Here is a 20,252-nt window from a genome sequence, read left to right on the forward strand (position 1 = left end):
ACGTGATTTTGAGCTATTTCTATGCTTTCATGCTACACGCTTGGAACCAATGAAGACATTCTGCAACATTTGATTTAGATCATTAGCCTCAATCATCTTTTCTTTACGGCTGCACCTAGGCATGACCCTGACAGTTTCCAACCGGCAGGAAAAAGAGGCTAATCAAGGCAAACTTTTCAGAATGAAAAAAAAAGAGAGGGTAGAACAACTTCTGAATTCTGATATTTGACAAACAGCTATACCAAACTGGATTGACATCGGGTAAATTATACCAGATATAGGTATGGTTTCCATGATTAATTTCTGGGTTATAAAATGAGAGGTTAAAAATGTAAAGCGTGGGTTGACATTATCCACAAGTGGCATTGTCAAGTCCCAACCGTAATGCTTTCTGGTTAAGCAAATTCAGGGTTCACATCAAGCAGTCACTTCAGAGTTAGATCCATGCTATTCTTTTCAAACTTTTAATGAAGAACAGGTCATGGAGGAGTAACGGGGAAACCCCTACTGACGTAACTTCTCTACAACCAAACAGGCTAATAACAGTAACAAAAATCAAGCTTCTGCATAAAGAGATGTAAAATGAAGACAGCTTGATATTCAAATGTAGGGAATGTGATGTCAAATTGTTGATTGTATCGGTTTACAGGACTGGACCCCTACATTCCCACTACTCTTTCTTTCTCCCACCAAAGGCAAAGATTAAAGCAAGGTCATGCAAGCTTGAAGTATATGCCTTTACAGTTTTATGGCTGGAAGTAGTTGAAAGTCTTTTGTCGCCACCATTGTTTGTCAAGAACCATAATGGCATTCACGTAGAGCTATTAATGTCAAAACATTCTGCAGTATTATATAAGTAACAGAACATTTTGTTTTGCTTCTTATCAGAGTGTCATGCTCTTGCAGGTTAAAGCTGTCTCATACCACAAGCAAAAATTTGAGACTATAAAGTGTTAAATATACTTAAGAAGATTCCAAAACTGAGAAGCTTCTACATGAATTATTTTGGACAGATTTGTTTAGGCTTAGGTTGATGTGAAGATGGTAACACTGGCAAAAACATGGCCATGCTAGATGAACAAGGGTGATTTCAGCATGTTCATTTTTCATCTATAATTAATATTATTATTTACGAATTCATTTTATTTATTTATTATTCAATTGTACTGTAATCGTCCTTGTTTGGGGGCATCCCTTGTTTGAACTACACCTCAAAACACAAGATTGGAAATACAAAAACTTATGAAATGTTTTCAAGGTTTGTATCAATACTCATTGTTCTTAAAAATTTCATTCGTCTCATCATTGGTGTGCGCAAGAGTTACAAGTGATAAGTCTCGAGAATATAATGAAATTCGATGATTAATTACATTTTACTTGGACGAAATCAGTCCACTAAGCACTCATCTATATATGACAAGATTATCAAATTCTTATACAATTCTTCTATAATAAAACAAATTAGAAACAATTTAAGAAATACTTAGAAGATGAGAGATTATTTACTAATTGTTTATGTGTTTTTGTGAACTAGATGAGTCTCTTATTAGAGACAATTAAATAATTGTTTGTACAGATATAACTATCTAGATATAACACGTTAACTAACCATTAACAATTAATTAATAATCATTTAATTCAAAATTTAACCTTGAAACTTAAAATAATTTATTATTTAATCGTAGTATTTGTACATGCACTTGTCATGTGCCTTTATTAAATAATAATATATATTAATTTAATTAAATTTCAAGACCTATCAAGATTTGAAAAATCTAATCATGATTTAATTTACATTTTAATTCATCTTAATTCAACCTCCATTTTTTTTCTTAATAAACACTTTTTTTTATTTTTTCTAATTTAAGATTATATTTCACATTTATTATTATTAAAAATATCCGACTTCGCAATATCACACTTCTAAATGAAACTTTTGTATTTTGTCGACATTTCTTCCAAAGAGGGCTTCATGGTAAATCATGTATGGAGCACGTCTTTCAGCTGCATTAACAATCTCTAGGGAATCCATCTGACCTTGGCTCAGCATTTGACCTTTAAACTCGACACATAAAATGAGGAAAGCTAGTAGCCTTATTTAATTAAATTGCTTGCCAGGCATTCTGGAGGTTGATCATCCATTCTAATATACTACTAGATTTAAGAAAAAATGTGTCAAAATCAATATCTACCATATCAGAAAGTTGTGATTAACTAGTCAAAATGCTATTTCTTACTCGAGCTATAACATATTTGCAGCTGCTTGAATACTGCTGCAAATTTAAATGTCAGAAAGTTGTGAGATCTTTCATGTCTACAGGAGTTGAATACTGTGGTTGATTTTTTGAGATTGCTTGTCTAATATCAACATGTCCTTGAACTTCACGAGGAAGATTTACTACATAAGGGTAGGAGCAAGTGCAATTAACTTAAAGGCACATTAATACCACAGAAAGGCAGACAACAGATACATGTAATAGAATTTATACAACAGAAAGCAATACACAGGTAGTAAATTGTATAGTACATCCCCTAGAGTCTAATTCGTATTTAGTGCTTTCATAGGAAGTAAATAAGGTCTAGAGTGGATAGAAAACACAGAAATACTAGTGGGAACTTGCAAGTAGAGCTTGTGATTGCTTCTCATAGCGGAAACCGTTTCTCTTAGAGTCATCTGCAGACCAAACAAAGATACCGTGGAGTTTGTTCTGACTCTTGAGCCTACTGCAGGCAGTAAAGAAGCCGTTTTGTGGTGACAAGCCACCGCTCCCATCGCTTATAAAGCTCACTAGAACCTTACCACCGTTATAGTTAGAGCTTTGGGTGTTGAAGTAATTCATAAACTGAGAAACTGTTGTTCCTTGATCATAGGCGTAAAATTGGAAGTTGACATAATCTATGAGGTTACCATAGCTCTTCCACAAGGCCTTGTAATGGCTTTGAACATCATCATCATCGAATGGAGCTATGGAAGCAAATGAGATTACTCCATTCTTCTTGAGGGTTGTTATAAGGCGACCAATGCATTCCGCAAAAGTGTCTGGATCAGCCTGGAAGTGCTCGTAGTCAATGTCAATTCCATCCAAGTTGTACTCTTGGATGATATCTGTGAGAGAAGAAACCGCATTGGAAACCCAGGAATCCACAGAGGAAGGATGGAAGTAAGCATAGCCATCTCCCACACTGTCCCCTCCTAGGCTTAAGGCTACTTTAACATTAGAATTCCGGCTCTTGATGGCAGAGACCTGAGAAGGGCTAAGGTTATCAGAATCCCAGAAGACATTGAACTTCCCATTTGTTGGAGAGGGTGAACCCGAGGTCTCATAGTCTATGGCAAATGAGAGAATGAAGTGGAATTCAACATCGGAATTTATGGGAAGATCGGTGAATCTAACATTATTGAACTCGGCTCCTATATATTCTCGGAAGAGATTTGAATTTGCAGGAGCTGCTTGGATTGACATGTGGCAGGGAAACAAAACTTGGAATACGAAAAGGGCAATGAAAAGCTTAGAAAGGCCCATTGTTTTCCGAACCGAGTAGATTACTGCTGTCGGCTTTGAGTTGAATCACTCATGTTAGAAGGTTATTATATAGGCACAATGTACGAAACACAAAGGTTTGGGGCAAGTGGAAATTAAAAAATAAAGAAATTGTTTGTTTGCCGTCACCGAAATCTTGCTTCTGGGATCTTTATCCTGGTTCATTAGAGCAAAATGGGCTACTATTCAATATCTTGAACTGTTACTTTGTCCTGTGGCTCGGTTATACTAGCTAATTAAGCCAAGATCTTTATCTTCTCAACTAAGGAAGAATAGTGCCTTGGACGGAATGGTAGGCTCGGGTTAATTTCCTGGCACGGAAAATAAGAGGAATCCTCAATATTCGAGGTTTGAATAATATGTTGTGTGTGCTTTTCAACATTTTGTTGCTCGTAGCTAAGGATAAGAAAATATCACGATCTTCAATAGTTCAATGCACAACCGCATTGACCGTTGTCAGTACTTTTTGCCCATTTTGACAATTCAACTTCTAAATTGATTAATAGTATTGAAATTCAGGCAGTTTGTTCTGGAAGAGATTTTCAGTTAGTTTATCCTATGATCAGAATAACATTCAATGGATCTAGCATTGCCTTAAATGCATATTATTATAGTATCTCTTTGATTTTCCACTTTCCTGTTTCCAATGTTTTCTTCTGCTGCTTGTGGGGTGGGAATAATCTATCTATAACTCTATTTAAAAGAGGCCCCGAAGAGTTTCTTTACTTTGACACTTGGTAAAGTTATAGAGAAAACCCCAGCCACAAGCCACATTGCTTTGAGCCACAAACTCCGCTCCCACCCCGCTTAGAAAACCAAATGCCTGGTCTATATCTCATATTTCAGACAGTTGGTACCTTTGAAAAGCCGGCCTTGCAAGACAAAAGTTTCTGACTAATTTATGATCTACAACTATGTTTAAAGAAAACTCCAAGGCCTTCCTGACTTGACACCCGGCTAAATCATAGAGAAAGCCCCAGCCACGGGCCACAGTGCTTTAAGCCACCAACTCAGTTCCCACCTCACCAGGAAAACCAAATGCCTGGGTCAGTATCTCATATTTCATACACTTGGTGCCTATGAAAAGCCTTTCTAGCAAGACAAAAGTTTCTGACTAATCTATAATCTATCTATCAATAACCATATTTAAAGGAAAATCCCAAGGGTTTCCTTCCTTCCATATGGTTATTATATTTTTTATTATTTAATAATTATTATTAAATATTAAATTATATTTAATAAATATTAAAATAATAATTAAAATGTAAATATCTTTTCTTTACTTTAAAAATTAAAAAATTTGAATCCAACTATTTATTTAATAAAAAATACACACATGTCAATTACTCAATCAAATTATATAATATAATTTTTTTTATCAAATTAAAATATGCAACTGTTATTTATAAATGTTTAATTTTAATTTTTCTAAATCTTAAATTTTAAAAAATAAGTTTTCTTATATTTAAATGTACTTTTTATTTTTAAATTTTTAAATAAAAAATACTAACTAACAAAATATCAATACAAGGGAACTTAAATATATATATATATATATATATATATATATATATTGGCATAACTTTAGTATTCATTTGCAAACATAGTAAGATGGAGTAAAAATTAAAAAAGAAAGAAAGAAATGATGGACTCAATATAGTCTTGCTAAAGTATATGTATACTCTTAGGTAGTGTTTGGTATGAAGGAGATGGGATCACATTTCTTATAATGTGCTCAATTAAATTATATTGTAATGTTTATTTTGTAACAAACTACTGCAATGTAAAATTATAATAAATCACATTATGGTTTTAGAATGTAATGTGATTACAATCTAAAACCAATGCAATCAGATTGTATTAAACTTTGTAATGTTGTTAACGGAAATTCTACAGTTTAACTTTGTTACTTTATTAAAAATATTTTATAATGTTATAATTTATTTTTTATATGGATTTAGATAATGTCTTTTTATTATTCTTATTAGTCATGGTGATTGTCAATAAAATTTATATTATCTTTTAAACAAATAAAATAAAATATATAGTATAGAAAATTATATTGAGAAATGAAAATAAAATATATAAGATTATAATAAAAAATAAAAATAAATATATGACATTAAAAATATATTTAAGAGATGATATTATAAAAAAATTAACAATAAAAAATATAAGTAATGGTAAGTAGAATAACAACAATTACATATTTTGTAAAATAATATTTTGTATTTGTCAATGTGCACCAATAATTAGATATGATAATATAATTACTATTTCGTATCTATTTCACAAAGTATTCTCAACTCAATTGAAAAAAAAAAATTTACCATCCCAAACACATCACATGAACAATAAACTAGTTTTACCTAGTAATGCGGTCTGAATATTGATAGTTTTGGCATTCCACTTAACCAAAAAATGCCATACCACTCATCTCCTCCCACTAGAAAAGTACCCTTTTATCTTAAATATTCCTTTTAAGACAAACATAAAATTTAAAATTAATTAACAATAAATGAAGACATCGTTATCTTGTAAAATTAAAATGAAATTTCAAGATTGATTTGAAGAGCAACAAGAATTATTTGTTGCAGAAGCATTTGTGGAAGCCATTATCATGATAACATTTATCAGTCTAGCGAATTATTATTCCATCTTTATAGCACAACATTGTCATGGTTTGATCCGACTGATTATTGAGCTTGCTTTGCTGTTTCGTCTTGACTTTTGCCTTGGGGTTGCAATCTGATGCTTGGGATTTGCATGAACAGAAACGGGCTAAAATAATTACACATTCCTGGAGTCCCAGCCCAGGCCCCCCTTTGGAACTGAAGTGCCACTCTTTGTCCCTTCTTTGGTACGACGGAGGAGGATACTGAACTAGAAAAGTACCACATTGAACCTGCCTGTGGTTAACAAAGCAACAACATATAGTGCTAGATTTCTTGGGCAGAAGATCCAACAGTTGTAGATCAGACAGAGAAAAATTTGGGCTAAAAACAGAGTTTTTATTTTTGATAATTTTTATTGGTATTTCTTTTCATTTCTGTCTTCCATAACAAAACAAGAACATAAGCTCTATTCCTGGAGAAATAGGATCCAATCTATATCCAGACAAGTGATTTCATCAGCTAGGATAGTGCACCTTTATTGCTTCTATATAATGCTATTAAATGACTAACCTAATTAGCTGCTAATATTTCTTGTGATTGCTTCTCATATATGAAACCGTTTGCCTTGGAGTCATCTGCAGACCACACAAAGATACCATGAAGCCTTTTCTGACTCTTAAGCATCTTGCAGGCAGTGAAGAAACCATCTTCCGGAGTTAACCCACGGCTCACATCACTTTGAAAGCTCACCAAGACCTTACCACCAATGTAGTTAGAGGATTGGGTGTTGAAGTAACTCAAAAACTGTGGTATGGTGGTTCCTCTATCATATGCATAAAATTGGAAGTTGACATAATCAATAATGTTCCCATATCTCCTCCACAAGGCTAGGTACTGTCTCTGAACTTCATCATCAGCATATGGAGCTATAGAAGCAAAGGAGATTACCTTGTTCCTCTTGAGAGTCTTTATAAGCAACCCAATGGACTCTGCAAAAGTTTCAGGATCAGCTTGGAAGTGCTCATAATCAATATCAATTCCATCCAGATCATACTCGTTTATGATGCTTGTGAGCGAAGCAACGGCATTAGAGACCCAGGATTTTACTGAGGAAGGCTTGAAATAAGCAAATTCACTGCCCACACTATAACCTCCTACGCTTAATGCCACTTTTACATTTGGATGTTTAGACTTGATGGAAGAAACATGGGAGGGGCTGAGATTATTTGAGTCCCAAAACACATTGAATTTTCCATTGGTGGGAGATGGAGAACTTAAGGAGTCATAATCTATGGCAAAGGAAAGAATGAAATGAAAATCAACATTTGGGTTAATGGGGACGTCAGAAAACTTCACATCTTTGAACTCAGCTCCTATGTATTCCCTGAAAAGCTTTGAGTTTGCAGCAGATAGGGTTGATATATGGCAGATCAGTAGAGCTTGAAGAATGAGAAGGGTGAGAAAAAGCTTGTGAGGTTCCATTGCTGTTGAGATAAAAGTTCTGTGCAGCAGGATTTTGTGTGGGAGGAAAATAATGGAGGGGTACTTATATACTATTAGGAAGGCTTTTTTTTTTTTTTTTTGTGTTTTTCTCTCTCGGCTAGAGTGTTTAGGTATGACTTTGTGTTGTGGGCTAGAAGGAAGTGAATTGTAGTAGGGAAGTTTGTTTCAATCTTTTAATTTTCAAACAATACCAATATGAAGACTAAAGATCAATTTCTCAAACATTAGTTTTCTGAATTTTCTGTAATGTTACTTTTTGGCTTAATCTCTCCTTTGGAGTATTTTTATATTTTATCTTTTCAATCATCCTAATGCAAATATCTTGTTTCTCCTCTTATATCATGCCTTGAGCAATTGCCGAACTGCTTCATCAGACCAAATGACAAATATGCCTTCCATCCTTTCTATTTTATGGAAGCACCCTTGATTTCATATCATAGAGCAAAAGTTTTGAAGCAAACCTAGTGGAGAGCTACATGTCCAAAGTTAACAGGGCAAACAAAGATATGAGCCACAATACTCTCCATTGATTGGAGAAATATCTGCTGGGGAAATATCAAGGGGATAAAAATCATAAAAGAAATCCTTGTCACCCATTTTCTAGCTCAGGGAAAGTGGGTAAACATTCATTTTTGACTAGTCAACCTAATCTCTTGTGGAATTGTCAAAAGTTTGTCCATAAAAAGAAGATATTTTTCTGGCATTTGACTATTTGAGGTTCAGGAATTAATTCTTTATGAGTTACCAACTTGTCATGTATGTGTACGAACAATGACGATGTACAATCAAGTCAGAAAGGGCTCTGTGGAAGAGAGCCTGGATCTTGGCCTTTTTGGTTGGGTTTGGGCTCGTTTGGGTTCTTAATGTAAAATCCAAAAGTATTGGGCTTGGATTGTGGTCTGGGTTTGGGCTTGAAAAATGTTTTGGGTCATTCCTTTTGCTAATACAAATTAATTTATTGAAAAAAATTTCTGTGAAAAATTCTTTATGCCCTAAAATTTGTTCTTTCGCTCAAATCCGCAAGGTTAAAAGAGGAAGCCGGGGAATGTCAAGAAGCAGTGCTGGCATGCTTTGTTTTCCTTGATAAATTGGCATTCTTTATACTAGAACAGTATCTCAAAAATGCTTCTCCTATGTAAACTCGTAATACTCATTTCTAAAATCCTTTGTTTTGTGATTGCAGCAGAATATTGATTCTGTATCTATAGTATAAAGTTATACTTTGGACCGTTAGAAGTTTCCAGCCATGCAGCAAGAACTACTAAGATTTTTGCATGCAGATTAGGACTCCTTGTCACAACATGTTAATATTCCCCTAAATCCCACATTTTAAATAGAGGAAGCAGAGTAAGATTGTGCTCAAAATCAAATTTTATGAAGTTATAAGTTAATTCCTTGGATTGTAAATGTATGATCAGAATCTGTCCAGCGTTCTGCTAAAATGCTAGCAGCAATCAATACTGCAAGATATTTGGTCTTTCTTTCTCAAAGTGGCCAGTCATACTTTATATTTGCCAGACAGCAGAGCTTCAGATGGAACAATCTTTTCCAGAGCAAACCTTCGAGATACGTTGAACCTGGCCTTCTTGTTTATTTGTTTTAAAGGAAATATATCACCCTGAAATGGTCACAAATCACACAACAACTCATGCTGTCTATACAGTTGTCTGAATTTCCAAAGATGCATTGGCTATCTGTAGAAAAAAAATGTTAGATACCAGCGAATTGGATATGATATTCAATTTTCTGAAACCACTATAAAATACCATTTATCAGGTTTTCAATTTTATTCGTACTCAAATATAGAACAATGGCAAAACCAGGTTTCCTGTTGTTCCTTGCCATTTCTTTGATTCTCGTGCTTATCATGAGCCTATCCTCTGCTGCCGCAGAGGAAGATAGAAACGCAAGTATTATCTTTACAGCTTTCAGATGAGTTTCTTAATTTAAGTGACAGACCTTTAACAATGATTATCTGAACTGCTTCATATTTATAATCACGACGCGGGTTTACATTGCATACTTGGGATCACTACCCGAAGGAGAATACTTTCCATCATCTCACCATTCCAGTATGCTCCAAGCAGTTTTGAAACAGAGGTAGATTTAAGGACTTTGAAATAAGGCAGTTTTTTTCTTTTACCATTAATCTGATGTTTCTGTCTCTCTCCAGTTCTGTGGCAAATTACTTAATCAGAAGTTGCAGTAGGAGCTTCAACGGATTTGCTGCCAAGCTCACTAAAGAAGAGGCAAAGAAACTTGCAAGTAAGTGGCGTAAATCTCTTTTATATGCAGCTCTTAATATAGGAAATAGGTAGAATGCCTTATGCTATATCTTCACACTGCCATGATATGTAGGCGTGAAAGGAGTGGTCTCTGTTTTTCCAAGTAAAGTTTATCAACTTCAAACAACAAGATCATGGGATTTCATGGGATTCAATAAGACTGCTAAACGTAATCGGACTGTTGAGAGCGATGTCATTATTGGCGTTATTGATAGTGGAATCTGGCCCGAATCGGAAAGCTTCAGCGATGAAGGCTTTGGTCCTCCTCCCAAAAAGTGGAAGGGTTCTTGCAATGGTGGCCAAAATTTTACTTGCAACAAGTAGACATATTTCTATATTTTATAACATCACACCTTGAAAGAGATATTCTCATACTCATAATTTTGTTGTTTAGTTTGTGAGTTTACTAACAAAAATGAAAACTTATCTTACAGTAAGCTAATCGGAGCTCGACTTTACAACTTAGATTTAGCTGTAGGAGATTCTGTCAGGGATACAGTCGGTCACGGAACTCATACCGCGTCTACTGCAGCGGGGAACAATGTAGAGAATGCAAGTTTCTTTGGATTGGCTGAAGGTACTGCGAGAGGAGGGGTTCCTTCTGCAAGGATTGCTGCATATAAAGTATGCAGTGCAGCAGGATGTGGTGGAGCGGATATCTTGGCAGCGTTCGATGATGCTATTGCTGATGGAGTTGACCTTATAACAATTTCAATAGGAACACAATTTTCATTAGCATTTTACGAGGACACTGTAGCCATTGGTGCTTTTCATGCAGCTGAGAAAGGAATACTTACCATGCAATCTGCAGGCAATACCGGTACATCAGGACTAGGGTCAGTGTCAAGTGTAGCACCATGGATACTTTCTGTTGCAGCAAGCAGCACGGATCGCCTATTTGTTGACAAGGTTGTTCTAGGGAACGGCACGACTTTAAATGTAAGCACCATACAGCTCTTTCCCATTTACTAATATCATCGTTTGAACTTATTCTAAGGGTTTCATCTTTGTAAGCAGGGATTTTCAATTCATCCTTTCAGCCTCAATGGAACCAAGTTTCCATTAGTTTATGATACCGATGCTGGGTTAGTTCCACTTGATAAACCTTTGATTTAGTTTTTCATTTACAAAGATTTGGAATAATAAACATGTTTGATACTTGGTGGCCCCTTTCAGGCTCTGCCCGGTTGGGTTCCTGAACAGTAGTTTGGTAAAGAATAAGCTTGTTCTCTGCGATAATTTTGAGGGAATTAGTGGAGCTCAGGGTGCTGGTGCTTTGGGATCAATTGTGGCAGCTACATTTGATAATGTTTCATTTGTTGTCCCATTTCCTGCTTCAGCTTTAAGAATTGACGACTATTTTTCAGTCAAGGCCTACCTGAATTCCACCAAGTACGTAAATATCTAGAAATAGCTTTCTAAAGCACATTTCTATATGTCAGGCAAATTCAAACTGAAACCTTTCTTTTCTGTCACAGGCAACCTAAAGCGGAAATATTAAAAAGTGAAACCATTAAAGATTCAGCTGCTCCTATGGTTGCTCCCTTCTCTTCACGGGGCCCTAATTTCATTGTACCAGATATTCTAAAGGTATACATTTCTTCTAACCCATAGCTCTCTCTTCACAACTTTGTTTTGCATTTTTCTTTTTTTTCTTTTTTTCACTAAAGTACTGCTCTGAATGTCATGCAGCCGGATATAAGTGCCGCGGGAGTGGATATCTTGGCTGCATATTCACAAGTTGCTTCACCTTCAGATACCCCAACAGACAAGAGGCGAGTTAAATACAACTTTATGTCTGGAACCTCCATGGCTTGTCCTCATGCTGCCGGTGTCGCTGCTTATGTTAAAACATTTCACCCTGATTGGTCTCCTTCAGCCATCAAATCTGCTATCATGACTACCGGTATTCTTCATATTTTCAATATAAATATCGTTTTTGTAACAAATCTGACTTGATTTAGCTTGCTTTTCTATCTTACCATTTCTTTTCCCTGTTTCCCATAGCTTGGCCAATGGATCGGTCCAATAATCCAGATCGTGAATTTGGTTATGGATCTGGACATCTCAACCCTGTAGAAGTTATCAATCCTGGTCTTGTATATGAAGTTGTTAAAGGGGACTACATAAGACTTTTGTGCAGCATTGGATATGATGAAGGCAAAGTTAGACAAATAACAGGGGATAACAGCTCTTGCCCTGACACTTCCAAAAAAATGCTGCCAAGGGATTTGAATTATCCTTCACTCACAGCTGAAGTTCCAGTAAGGCAAGTCTTTCACAGTCGTTTTTCATAGAAGAGTTACAAATGTTGGTGTAGCAAGATCTACTTACAAGGTAAAAGTCTCCTCCAACTCGAAACTTAAGGTCAAAGCGATTCCTGAAGTTCTGTCCTTCAAGTCCTTAAAGGAGAAGAAGTCATATAATGTCACTGTTACCGGAAAAGCTTTGGGTGGAACATCCATGTTGTCTACATCATTGGTATGGTCAGATGGAATTCACAGTGTTAGAAGTCCAATTGTTGTATACGCATTTGTAGATGCACATAGGAGAGTCAGCATCCCATGATTATTTATCCTGTAAACTTCTTGTACAACCTGCAATCATGTCATGGCTCCCAGTTTATGTTACAATCAAATTTCATGCAATGCATTAATAATAGAGTCACATTTTCGAGCCGTAAAATTTATTCTATCAACTTTAAATGTTAAGAAAGAAAGCAGATTAACGTCCAATAGATTCACATTTCGGCTCACATCGCTTTGAAAACTAACTAAGACCTTACCACCATTTTAGTTTGAGCACTGGCTGTTGAAGTAACTCAAAAACAGTGGCATGGTGGTTCCTCTATCATATGCATCAAAATTGGAAGTTGACATAATTAATAATGTTCCCATATCTCCTCCACAAGGCCAAGGACTGTCTCTGAACTTCATCTTCAGCATATGGAGCTATGGAAGCATATGAGGTTACCTTGTTCCTCTTGAGAGTCTTTATAAGCAACTCAATGGACTCTGCCAAGGTTTCAGGATCAGCTTGGAAGTTCTCATAATTAATGTCAATTCCACCCAGATCATACCTTTTTATGATGCTAGTGAGTGAAGTGACATCATTAGAGGCCGAGGATTTCACTGAGGAAGGCTCGACTGCAAAAAAGGTTTGAACCACAATAATCTCCATTGATTGGAGAAATATCTGCTGGGTATCCTTGTGACTGATTTTTTAACCTAAGGAAAGTGGCTAAACTTTCATTTTTGACAAGTCAACCTTACCTCCTTGTTTTTGCTGAGCAGTCAACCTTAGGTCTTACAGAAGTTTGGCCCTAGACAGAAGTTTTTTGTGGTACTTGAGGGTCAAGGATTAATATCTTTATGAACTTGGAAAGCATAGAAAAGTTTTCGAAAGAAATTTTCAGTATATTTTCATGTTTGGAAGCAGAAAAATACGAAAGTGCATGTAAAATTTTTTTGAATTAGCAGAATTAAACTCATTGATCCAGAAAAATTGTTTTACAACCTCTAAAAGTGTACGAAATTTTCTTTATACTAGAACAGTGTCTCAAAAATGCTTCTCCTATGTAAACTCATAATACTGATTACTAAATTCTTTTCTACAAGCTAACTGTATAATTATTCTGTGATTACAGCAGAACATTGATTCTGTATCTATGTTATAAAGTTATGCTTTGGACCATTAGAAGTTTCTAGTATCTATTACTGAATACCAGGAAACCAGCCATACATCAAGAACTACTCAGATTTTAGCATGGGACAGCATTTTTGATCATGCAGAGTAGGACTTCTTGCAAGAGCATGTTAATATTCCCCTAAATCCCACATTTTAAATAGAGGAAGCAGGGTAAGAATCTGCTCAAAATCCAATTTTATGAAGTTATAAGTTGATTCTTCGGATTGTAAAAGTATGACCACAATCTATCCAGCTGCTAAAAAGCTAGCAGCAATGCCATCAACTGGTGAGTAACCATAGTTTGTTCGTTGGCGTATGAACAGCTTATCAAATAGCATTGAGGTTCTCAACTGTGATGTCAAAGGTTCTATATTCAAGCACATTTTTAGAGAAGACAATAGCCTTGCTGATGGACTTGCCAAAGCCGCTGTTATGTGCCCAGGTAAATTCTCTGCAGTATTTTAATGCTTCCTTTGCGACTGATTTGATGATAATGATACATGATGGTTGTTGGTGCAAATGGGGTTTCGATGGAATTCAGGAAACTGGTAAATTTGACTTCAAGATGAGCTTTTAAATAAATATTATCTTTAAGATTTATTTTGTCTCCATTACTTGGTATGTAAATAGAAATAATATGAATAGTTTTAAGGATACAATGAAGCTAACGTCTAACTTCGTATTGTATTTTACGAAAGTAGACTGCTAGATACACTCAAGGGTTTACAAAATTATTTGACCTTAGAACCTACTTTCTGCAGTAAGTAAATTATAAAAAATTTAGAAGTTTTTTGTAATTGATGGAAACTTAAGTGTTTATGTTATTAAAACATAACACTTTTTTTGCTCTTAACATTTCTGCTCTTGTTTTTGTATTTTTTTTGATGTGTCAAAATGATTAACAATAAGTCTTTTATATAGGCTTGTAAGTGTCTTTTTTTTTTCAAGACACAACTCTTTCATCAAGGCATCATTTTTTCTAAAAGACATCTTTTCATTTTACCAAACACAACTTTTAGGTAAAATTATTGTTTAAATAATCATCTTATGAAAAGATAACTATTCATTTCATAAATTATAACCTTTGAGTTATAATTTGAAATAATAACTTTTCATATATAACTTTTGAGTTATGGTATCTTTTCAATTTGTCTCATAATTTTTGGATATCATTTTACTAAGAGACATAACCATTCACATGAAAATATGTCTATAATCCAATAGATACGTTCTATCACTTTATGTGACATAACTTTTGAGCTAAGATAGCTTTTCATCATGTGACATAACCTTTGATCTTGAAAATACACCAACAATGATTTCCAGTTCATCCCTACCTTTTCCTTGATTATGAGTATGGAAGATGGACATTCATTTTTGGGAGTTTATTGTAAATCTGTTGTGGCCGCTCTTCTGTTGTTTATCTATTTAATTTCTGCATGTACAGGTGGGTATGAATATTTTCAGCACCCGTTGTTTTTTATCCTGTCCTGTGTATTTGTGGCTGAACTGTGTTGCCATTTAGGACTTATAGCTTTCTCATGGCTGAATTGTGAAGCCCTTTAGGTCTCTTTGTTACAGGGAATTCTCAACTGAAGGGATAATTCTCTACCTTCTCTGCATCTTTTCTGGCAATCCCCTTGCCAGCTCCTGTCAATGAAATGATCTTGCCCTTATTTAAAAAAAAAAGCTAGCAGCAATAAATACTGCAAGAAATTTGGTCTTACTTTCTCAAAGTGGCCATTCATACTTTATATTTGCATAGCTTCAGATGGTGAAAAATCCTGTCTACAGCAAACCTTCCAAACATACTGAACCTGAAGGAAATATATCATCCTGAAATGGTCATAAATTATAACAATTCATGCTGTCATCACAGTTGTCTGAATTTCCTAAGATGCATTGGCTATCTATGGAAAAAAATGTAAGATACCAGTGAATTGGACATGAGATTAAATCTTCTGACACCACTATAAAATACCATTTATCAGTTTTTCAATTTCATTCATACTGAAATATAGAACGATGGGAAAACCAGGTATTCTGTTGTTTCTTGGCATTTCTTTGATTCTCATGCTTAGCATGAGCCTACCCTCTGGTGCTGCAGAGGAAGACAGAAAGGCAAGTGTTATCTTTACAGCTTTCAAATGAGTTTCATAATTGTGATTATTTCTTGTCTGATGAGTCTGTATGGTGGTCATGTTTTTGTTGTGATTTCTTTTGCTGATGTTCTGGAGAAACTGAGATCTTGAGGCTTGGTATCGAAAGCTCCAGATTCTAGTATAGCTTTTGAAGTATTAGGCTGATTTTGTAATGTTATACTTACAACTAGGGTGTAACAAGGCAAAATCTGCTGTATGCTTTTCCGTAGGTGAATGATTAATTCCCCTCTGTTGCGAATATACATTGAAATTTCCAAACAAAAAAATAAGGATTTTCATAATTTGAGCCTTTAACAATGTTATCTGAATTGCTTCATATTTATAATCACGATGCAGGTTTACATTGCATACTTGGGATCACTGCCTGAAGGAGAATACTTTCCATCATCTCACCATTCCAGTATGCTCCAAGCAGTTCTGAAACAGAGGTAGGATTTTGGGATTTTCAGATTAGGCAGTTTTCTCTTTTTTACCATTAATCTGATGTTTCTGCCTCTCTCCAGCTCTGTGGCAAGTTACTTAATCAGAAGTTACAGTAGGAGCTTCAACGGATTTGCTGCCAAGCTCACGAATGAAGAGGCAAAGAGACTTACAAGTCAGTGGCGTAAATCTCTTTTATCTGCAGCTTTTAATATGGGAAATAGTTAGAATGCCTTATGATATATCTTCACACTGCCATGATATGTAGGCATGAAAGGAGTGGTCTCTGTTTTTCCAAGTGAAGCTTATCACCTTCAAACAACAAGATCATGGGATTTCATGGGATTCAATAAGACTGCTAAACGTAATCGGACTGTTGAGAGTAATGTCATTGTTGCGGTTATTGATACTGGAGTCTGGCCTGAGTCAGAAAGCTTCGGTGATGAAGGCTTTGGTCCACCTCCCAAAAAGTGGAAGGGTTCTTGCAAGGGTGGCCAAAATTTTACTTGTAACAAGTAAGCATATTTCTTTCTTTTCAAGATTACACCTTGAAAGTGATATTCTCGTACTCATAATTATGTTGTTTTGTTTGTGAGTTTACTAACAAAAATGAAAACTTATCTTACAGTAAGCTCATCGGAGCTCAATTTTACAACTTGGGAACACCTGTAGGAGACTCTGTCAGGGATGTACTTGGTCATGGATCTCATACCGCGTCTACAGCAGCTGGGAACAATGTAGAGAATGCAAGTTTCTTTGGATTTGCTAAAGGGACTGCAAGAGGAGGGGTTCCTTCTGCAAGGATTGCCGCATATAAAGTATGCGGTGAGCAAGGATGTGGTTCAGCGGAGATCTTGGCAGCTTTCGATGATGCTATTGCTGATGGAGTTGACCTTATAACAATTTCAATAGGGCCGGGATTTTCATCTGAATTTTACCAGGACCCTATAGCCATTGGTGCTTTTCATGCAGCTGAAAAAGGAATACTTACCATGCAAGCAGGAGGCAATAGCGGTATAGCAGGACCACAGTCAGTGTCAAGTGTAGCACCATGGATACTTACTGTTGCAGCAAGCAACACGGATCGCCTATTTATTGACAAGGTTGTTCTAGGGAATGGCAAGACTTTAAATGTAAGCACCATACTGCTCTTTCCCATCTACTAATATCATAGTTTCAACTTACTCTAATAATTTCCTCTTCGCAAGCAGGGATTTTCAATTCATCCTTTCAGCCTTAACGGAACCAAGTTTCCTTTAGTTTATGGGCTACAAGTAACATCTCATTGCGATGAAGGCAGTGCTGGGTTGGTTTCACTTGACAAGCCTTTGATTTAGTTTTTCATTCACAACGATTTAGAATAATAAAAATGTTTGACACTTGATGACCCTTTCAGGCTGTGCCAGACCGGATGCCTGAACAGTAGTTTGGTAAAGGGTAAGCTTGTGCTGTGCGATGAGTTTTCGGGACATGAAGAAGCTCATAATGCTGGTGCTTTAGGATCAATTGTGCCAACTTTACTTGTAAATGTTTCATTTGTTGTCCCATTTCCTACTTCAGCTTTAGAAAGTGAGGACTATGAATCAGTCAAGTCCTACCTGAATTCCGTCAAGTATGTAGATTTCTAGAAATTGCTTTCTAAAGCACATTTCCATATGTTAGGCAAATTCAAACTATTACCTTTCTTTTCTGTCACAGGCAACCTAAAGCGGAAATACTGAAAAGCGAAACCATTAAAGATTCCGCTGCTCCTATGGTTGCTTCCTTCTCTTCACGGGGCCCTAATTTCATTGTACCAGATATTCTAAAGGCATGCATTTCTTCTAACCCATAGCTTTCGCTTCACATTTTTACTTCTTTTTTTTTTCACTAAGTAATGCTCTAAATGTCATTCAGCCGGATATAAGTGCCCCTGGAGTTGATATCTTGGCTGCATATTCACCAGTTGCTTCACCTTCAGAGACTCCAACAGACCAGAGGCGAGTTAAATACAGTTTAGCATCTGGAACCTCCATGGCTTGTCCTCATGCTGCAGGTGTAGCTGCTTATGTTAAAACATTTCACCCTGATTGGTCTCCTTCATTCATCAAATCTGCTATCATGACCACCGGTATTCTTCATATTATCAAATATCATTGTTGTAACAAATCTGACTTCATATAGGTTGCTTTTCAATCTCACGATTTCTTTTCCCTGTTTCCTATAGCTTTGCCAATGGATCGGTCCAATAATCCAGATCGTGAATTTGGTTATGGATCTGGTCATGTCAACCCTGTAGAAGCTATCAATCCTGGGCTCGTATATGAAGCTGTTAAAGGGGACTACATAAGATTTTTGTGCAGCATTGGGTATGATGAAGGCAAAGTTAGACAAATGACAGGAGATAACAGCTCTTGCCCTGAAACTTCCAAAAATATGCTGCCGAGGGATCTCAATTATCCTTCACTCACAGCTGAAGTTCCAGTAGGCAAGTCTTTCACAGTCGGTTTTCATAGAACAGTTACAAATGTTGGTGTAGCAGGATCTACTTACAAGGTGAAAGTCTCTTCCAACTCGAAACTTGGGGTCAAAGTGATTCCTGAAGTTCTGTCCTTCAAGTCCTTAAAGGAGAAGAAGTCTTACAATGTTACTGTTACCGGAAAAGCTATGGATGTAGCATCTATGTTGTCTGCATCGTTGGTATGGTCAGATGGAACTCACAATGTTAGAAGTCCGATTGTTGTACACACATTTCCAGGTTTTGATAGGGGTGTCAGCATCCCATGATTATGCATCCTGTAGGTTTCTTGTAATTGATCTTAAGTCCAATTAGTCAGCCTGCAATCATGTCATGGCTCCCAGTTTATGTTAAGGTCAAAAATTTATTCTATCAATTTTAAATGTTAAGAACGAAAGCAGAAGAATGTACATGAAGAATGAATGGTTGGCATATTAAAACTTGAAATTTTAGAATTTTAGAAAAAAAAAACAAAATTTTTGAAAATATGCTAACTCAAAAATAATTTATCAAAAATATATCCATTCTTGTTAAAAATTCATTTGAAATTTATATAATCGAAGTTTTCACAATTTATAATATAATTAATAAAAAATTGATTAAAAATAATTAAAAATATATTTTTATAAATAATCATTTAGTCTACTTTAAGCTCTCGTAATAAACAATCCAAGTCTAACTCATAGTTCTGATTAATATCAAAACAAAGCTTCCATATCTTGCTATAAAACCCAAATTTAGGTCACAAACAAAGTGATCTAAATCCTATTTTTCAATAGCTAAAAGTCGCTGAAATGGCACTTGTAAATTAGAAATTATGAGTTTTCAGAATCATTTGACTTATTATTGAAATTTTGATTCTTTAACACATAAAATCCTAATTCAATCACTGAATTCAAAATAAAAATCATATCTTATATTATAAACATTACAAAAGAATCAACTAAAAATATTAATGAAAAATATAATTCTGATAACTCAAAATCGAGTAATTGAAATTGTCAAAAATTCATTCTCAAAAAAAAAATTTAAATATTAATATACTCCTAAATACTCGATCAAATGAGATACCATAAAAATTTAACAAAAAAAAAACTTGATAAGACTTTTTTAAGGTGAAAATAATTGGAATGATGTGGGTATTAGTGGAAAAATCTAAAAATTATAACCTAATATATGATTTTTCACCAATAAAACTAAAATTATACATCTAACTTTAATTTTTCAATCAATGGGAACTTTTCTCAAATTCCAGTCTCTCCTCTTCCCTTTTTTCCCCCAAGTTCTCTGTCTCTTGGACCAAAAACTGTCAAACAATTCTGTTTTTTTTTTTTTTACACTTTAACTATAGGCTTATCAACAGTCCTCATGCAGCAGCATGGAAGAATAATATTTAATATTATGTTTTTCTTTTTTGCATGTTTCGTGATGGCATTCATGCATAGATAATGGTCACTCCTAATATTTGATATATTTCCTCTCATTTTAACATGTGAGAGAGGAAGCCCAGGAATGTGCTTCAAATCCAATTACATGAAGCT

At 35.3% G+C, this 20,252-nt stretch overlaps 3 protein-coding genes and 1 pseudogene across 3 annotated transcripts; 2 read left to right on the plus strand and 2 right to left on the minus strand.

Moving 5' to 3' along the window:
- Positions 1 to 2,441: 2,441 nt before the first annotated feature.
- LOC110412652 (chitinase 2-like) lies at positions 2,442 to 3,544 on the minus strand. Its single transcript, XM_021423244.2, has one exon. The coding sequence runs from the start codon at positions 3,522 to 3,524 to the stop codon at positions 2,607 to 2,609; it is 918 nt and encodes a 305-aa protein (XP_021278919.1). The 5' UTR covers positions 3,525 to 3,544; the 3' UTR covers positions 2,442 to 2,606.
- Positions 3,545 to 6,532: 2,988 nt separating this feature from the next.
- Positions 6,533 to 7,773, minus strand: LOC110412331 (chitinase 2 pseudogene; annotated as a pseudogene).
- Positions 7,774 to 9,470: 1,697 nt separating this feature from the next.
- On the plus strand, positions 9,471 to 13,215 carry LOC110412291 (subtilisin-like protease SBT4.4). The gene is given in 11 exon segments (XM_021422821.1): positions 9,471 to 9,565; positions 9,668 to 9,760; positions 9,834 to 9,925; positions 10,019 to 10,265; positions 10,380 to 10,884; positions 10,963 to 11,030; positions 11,122 to 11,337; positions 11,424 to 11,535; positions 11,638 to 11,851; positions 11,953 to 12,215; positions 12,217 to 13,215. Coding segments are annotated over 11 exon segments (2,202 nt in total). The 3' UTR covers positions 12,514 to 13,215.
- Positions 13,216 to 13,318: 103 nt separating this feature from the next.
- LOC110412290 (subtilisin-like protease SBT4.3) lies at positions 13,319 to 19,022 on the plus strand. The gene is made up of 11 exons (XM_021422820.2): positions 13,319 to 13,803; positions 13,956 to 14,074; positions 16,131 to 16,222; positions 16,298 to 16,389; positions 16,483 to 16,729; positions 16,843 to 17,347; positions 17,426 to 17,520; positions 17,611 to 17,826; positions 17,913 to 18,024; positions 18,111 to 18,324; positions 18,421 to 19,022. The coding sequence occupies exons 2-11, from the start codon at positions 13,988 to 13,990 to the stop codon at positions 18,978 to 18,980; spliced, it is 2,220 nt and encodes a 739-aa protein (XP_021278495.1). The 5' UTR covers positions 13,319 to 13,803; positions 13,956 to 13,987; the 3' UTR covers positions 18,981 to 19,022.
- The last annotated feature ends 1,230 nt before the right edge of the window (positions 19,023 to 20,252 follow it).

The sequence above is a fragment of the Theobroma umbraticum genome, unplaced genomic scaffold (genome assembly GCF_002168275.2).
Source record: "Theobroma umbraticum cultivar Fairchild unplaced genomic scaffold, ASM216827v3 scaffold_95.0, whole genome shotgun sequence".
Taxonomy (NCBI): domain Eukaryota; kingdom Viridiplantae; phylum Streptophyta; class Magnoliopsida; order Malvales; family Malvaceae; genus Theobroma; species Theobroma umbraticum.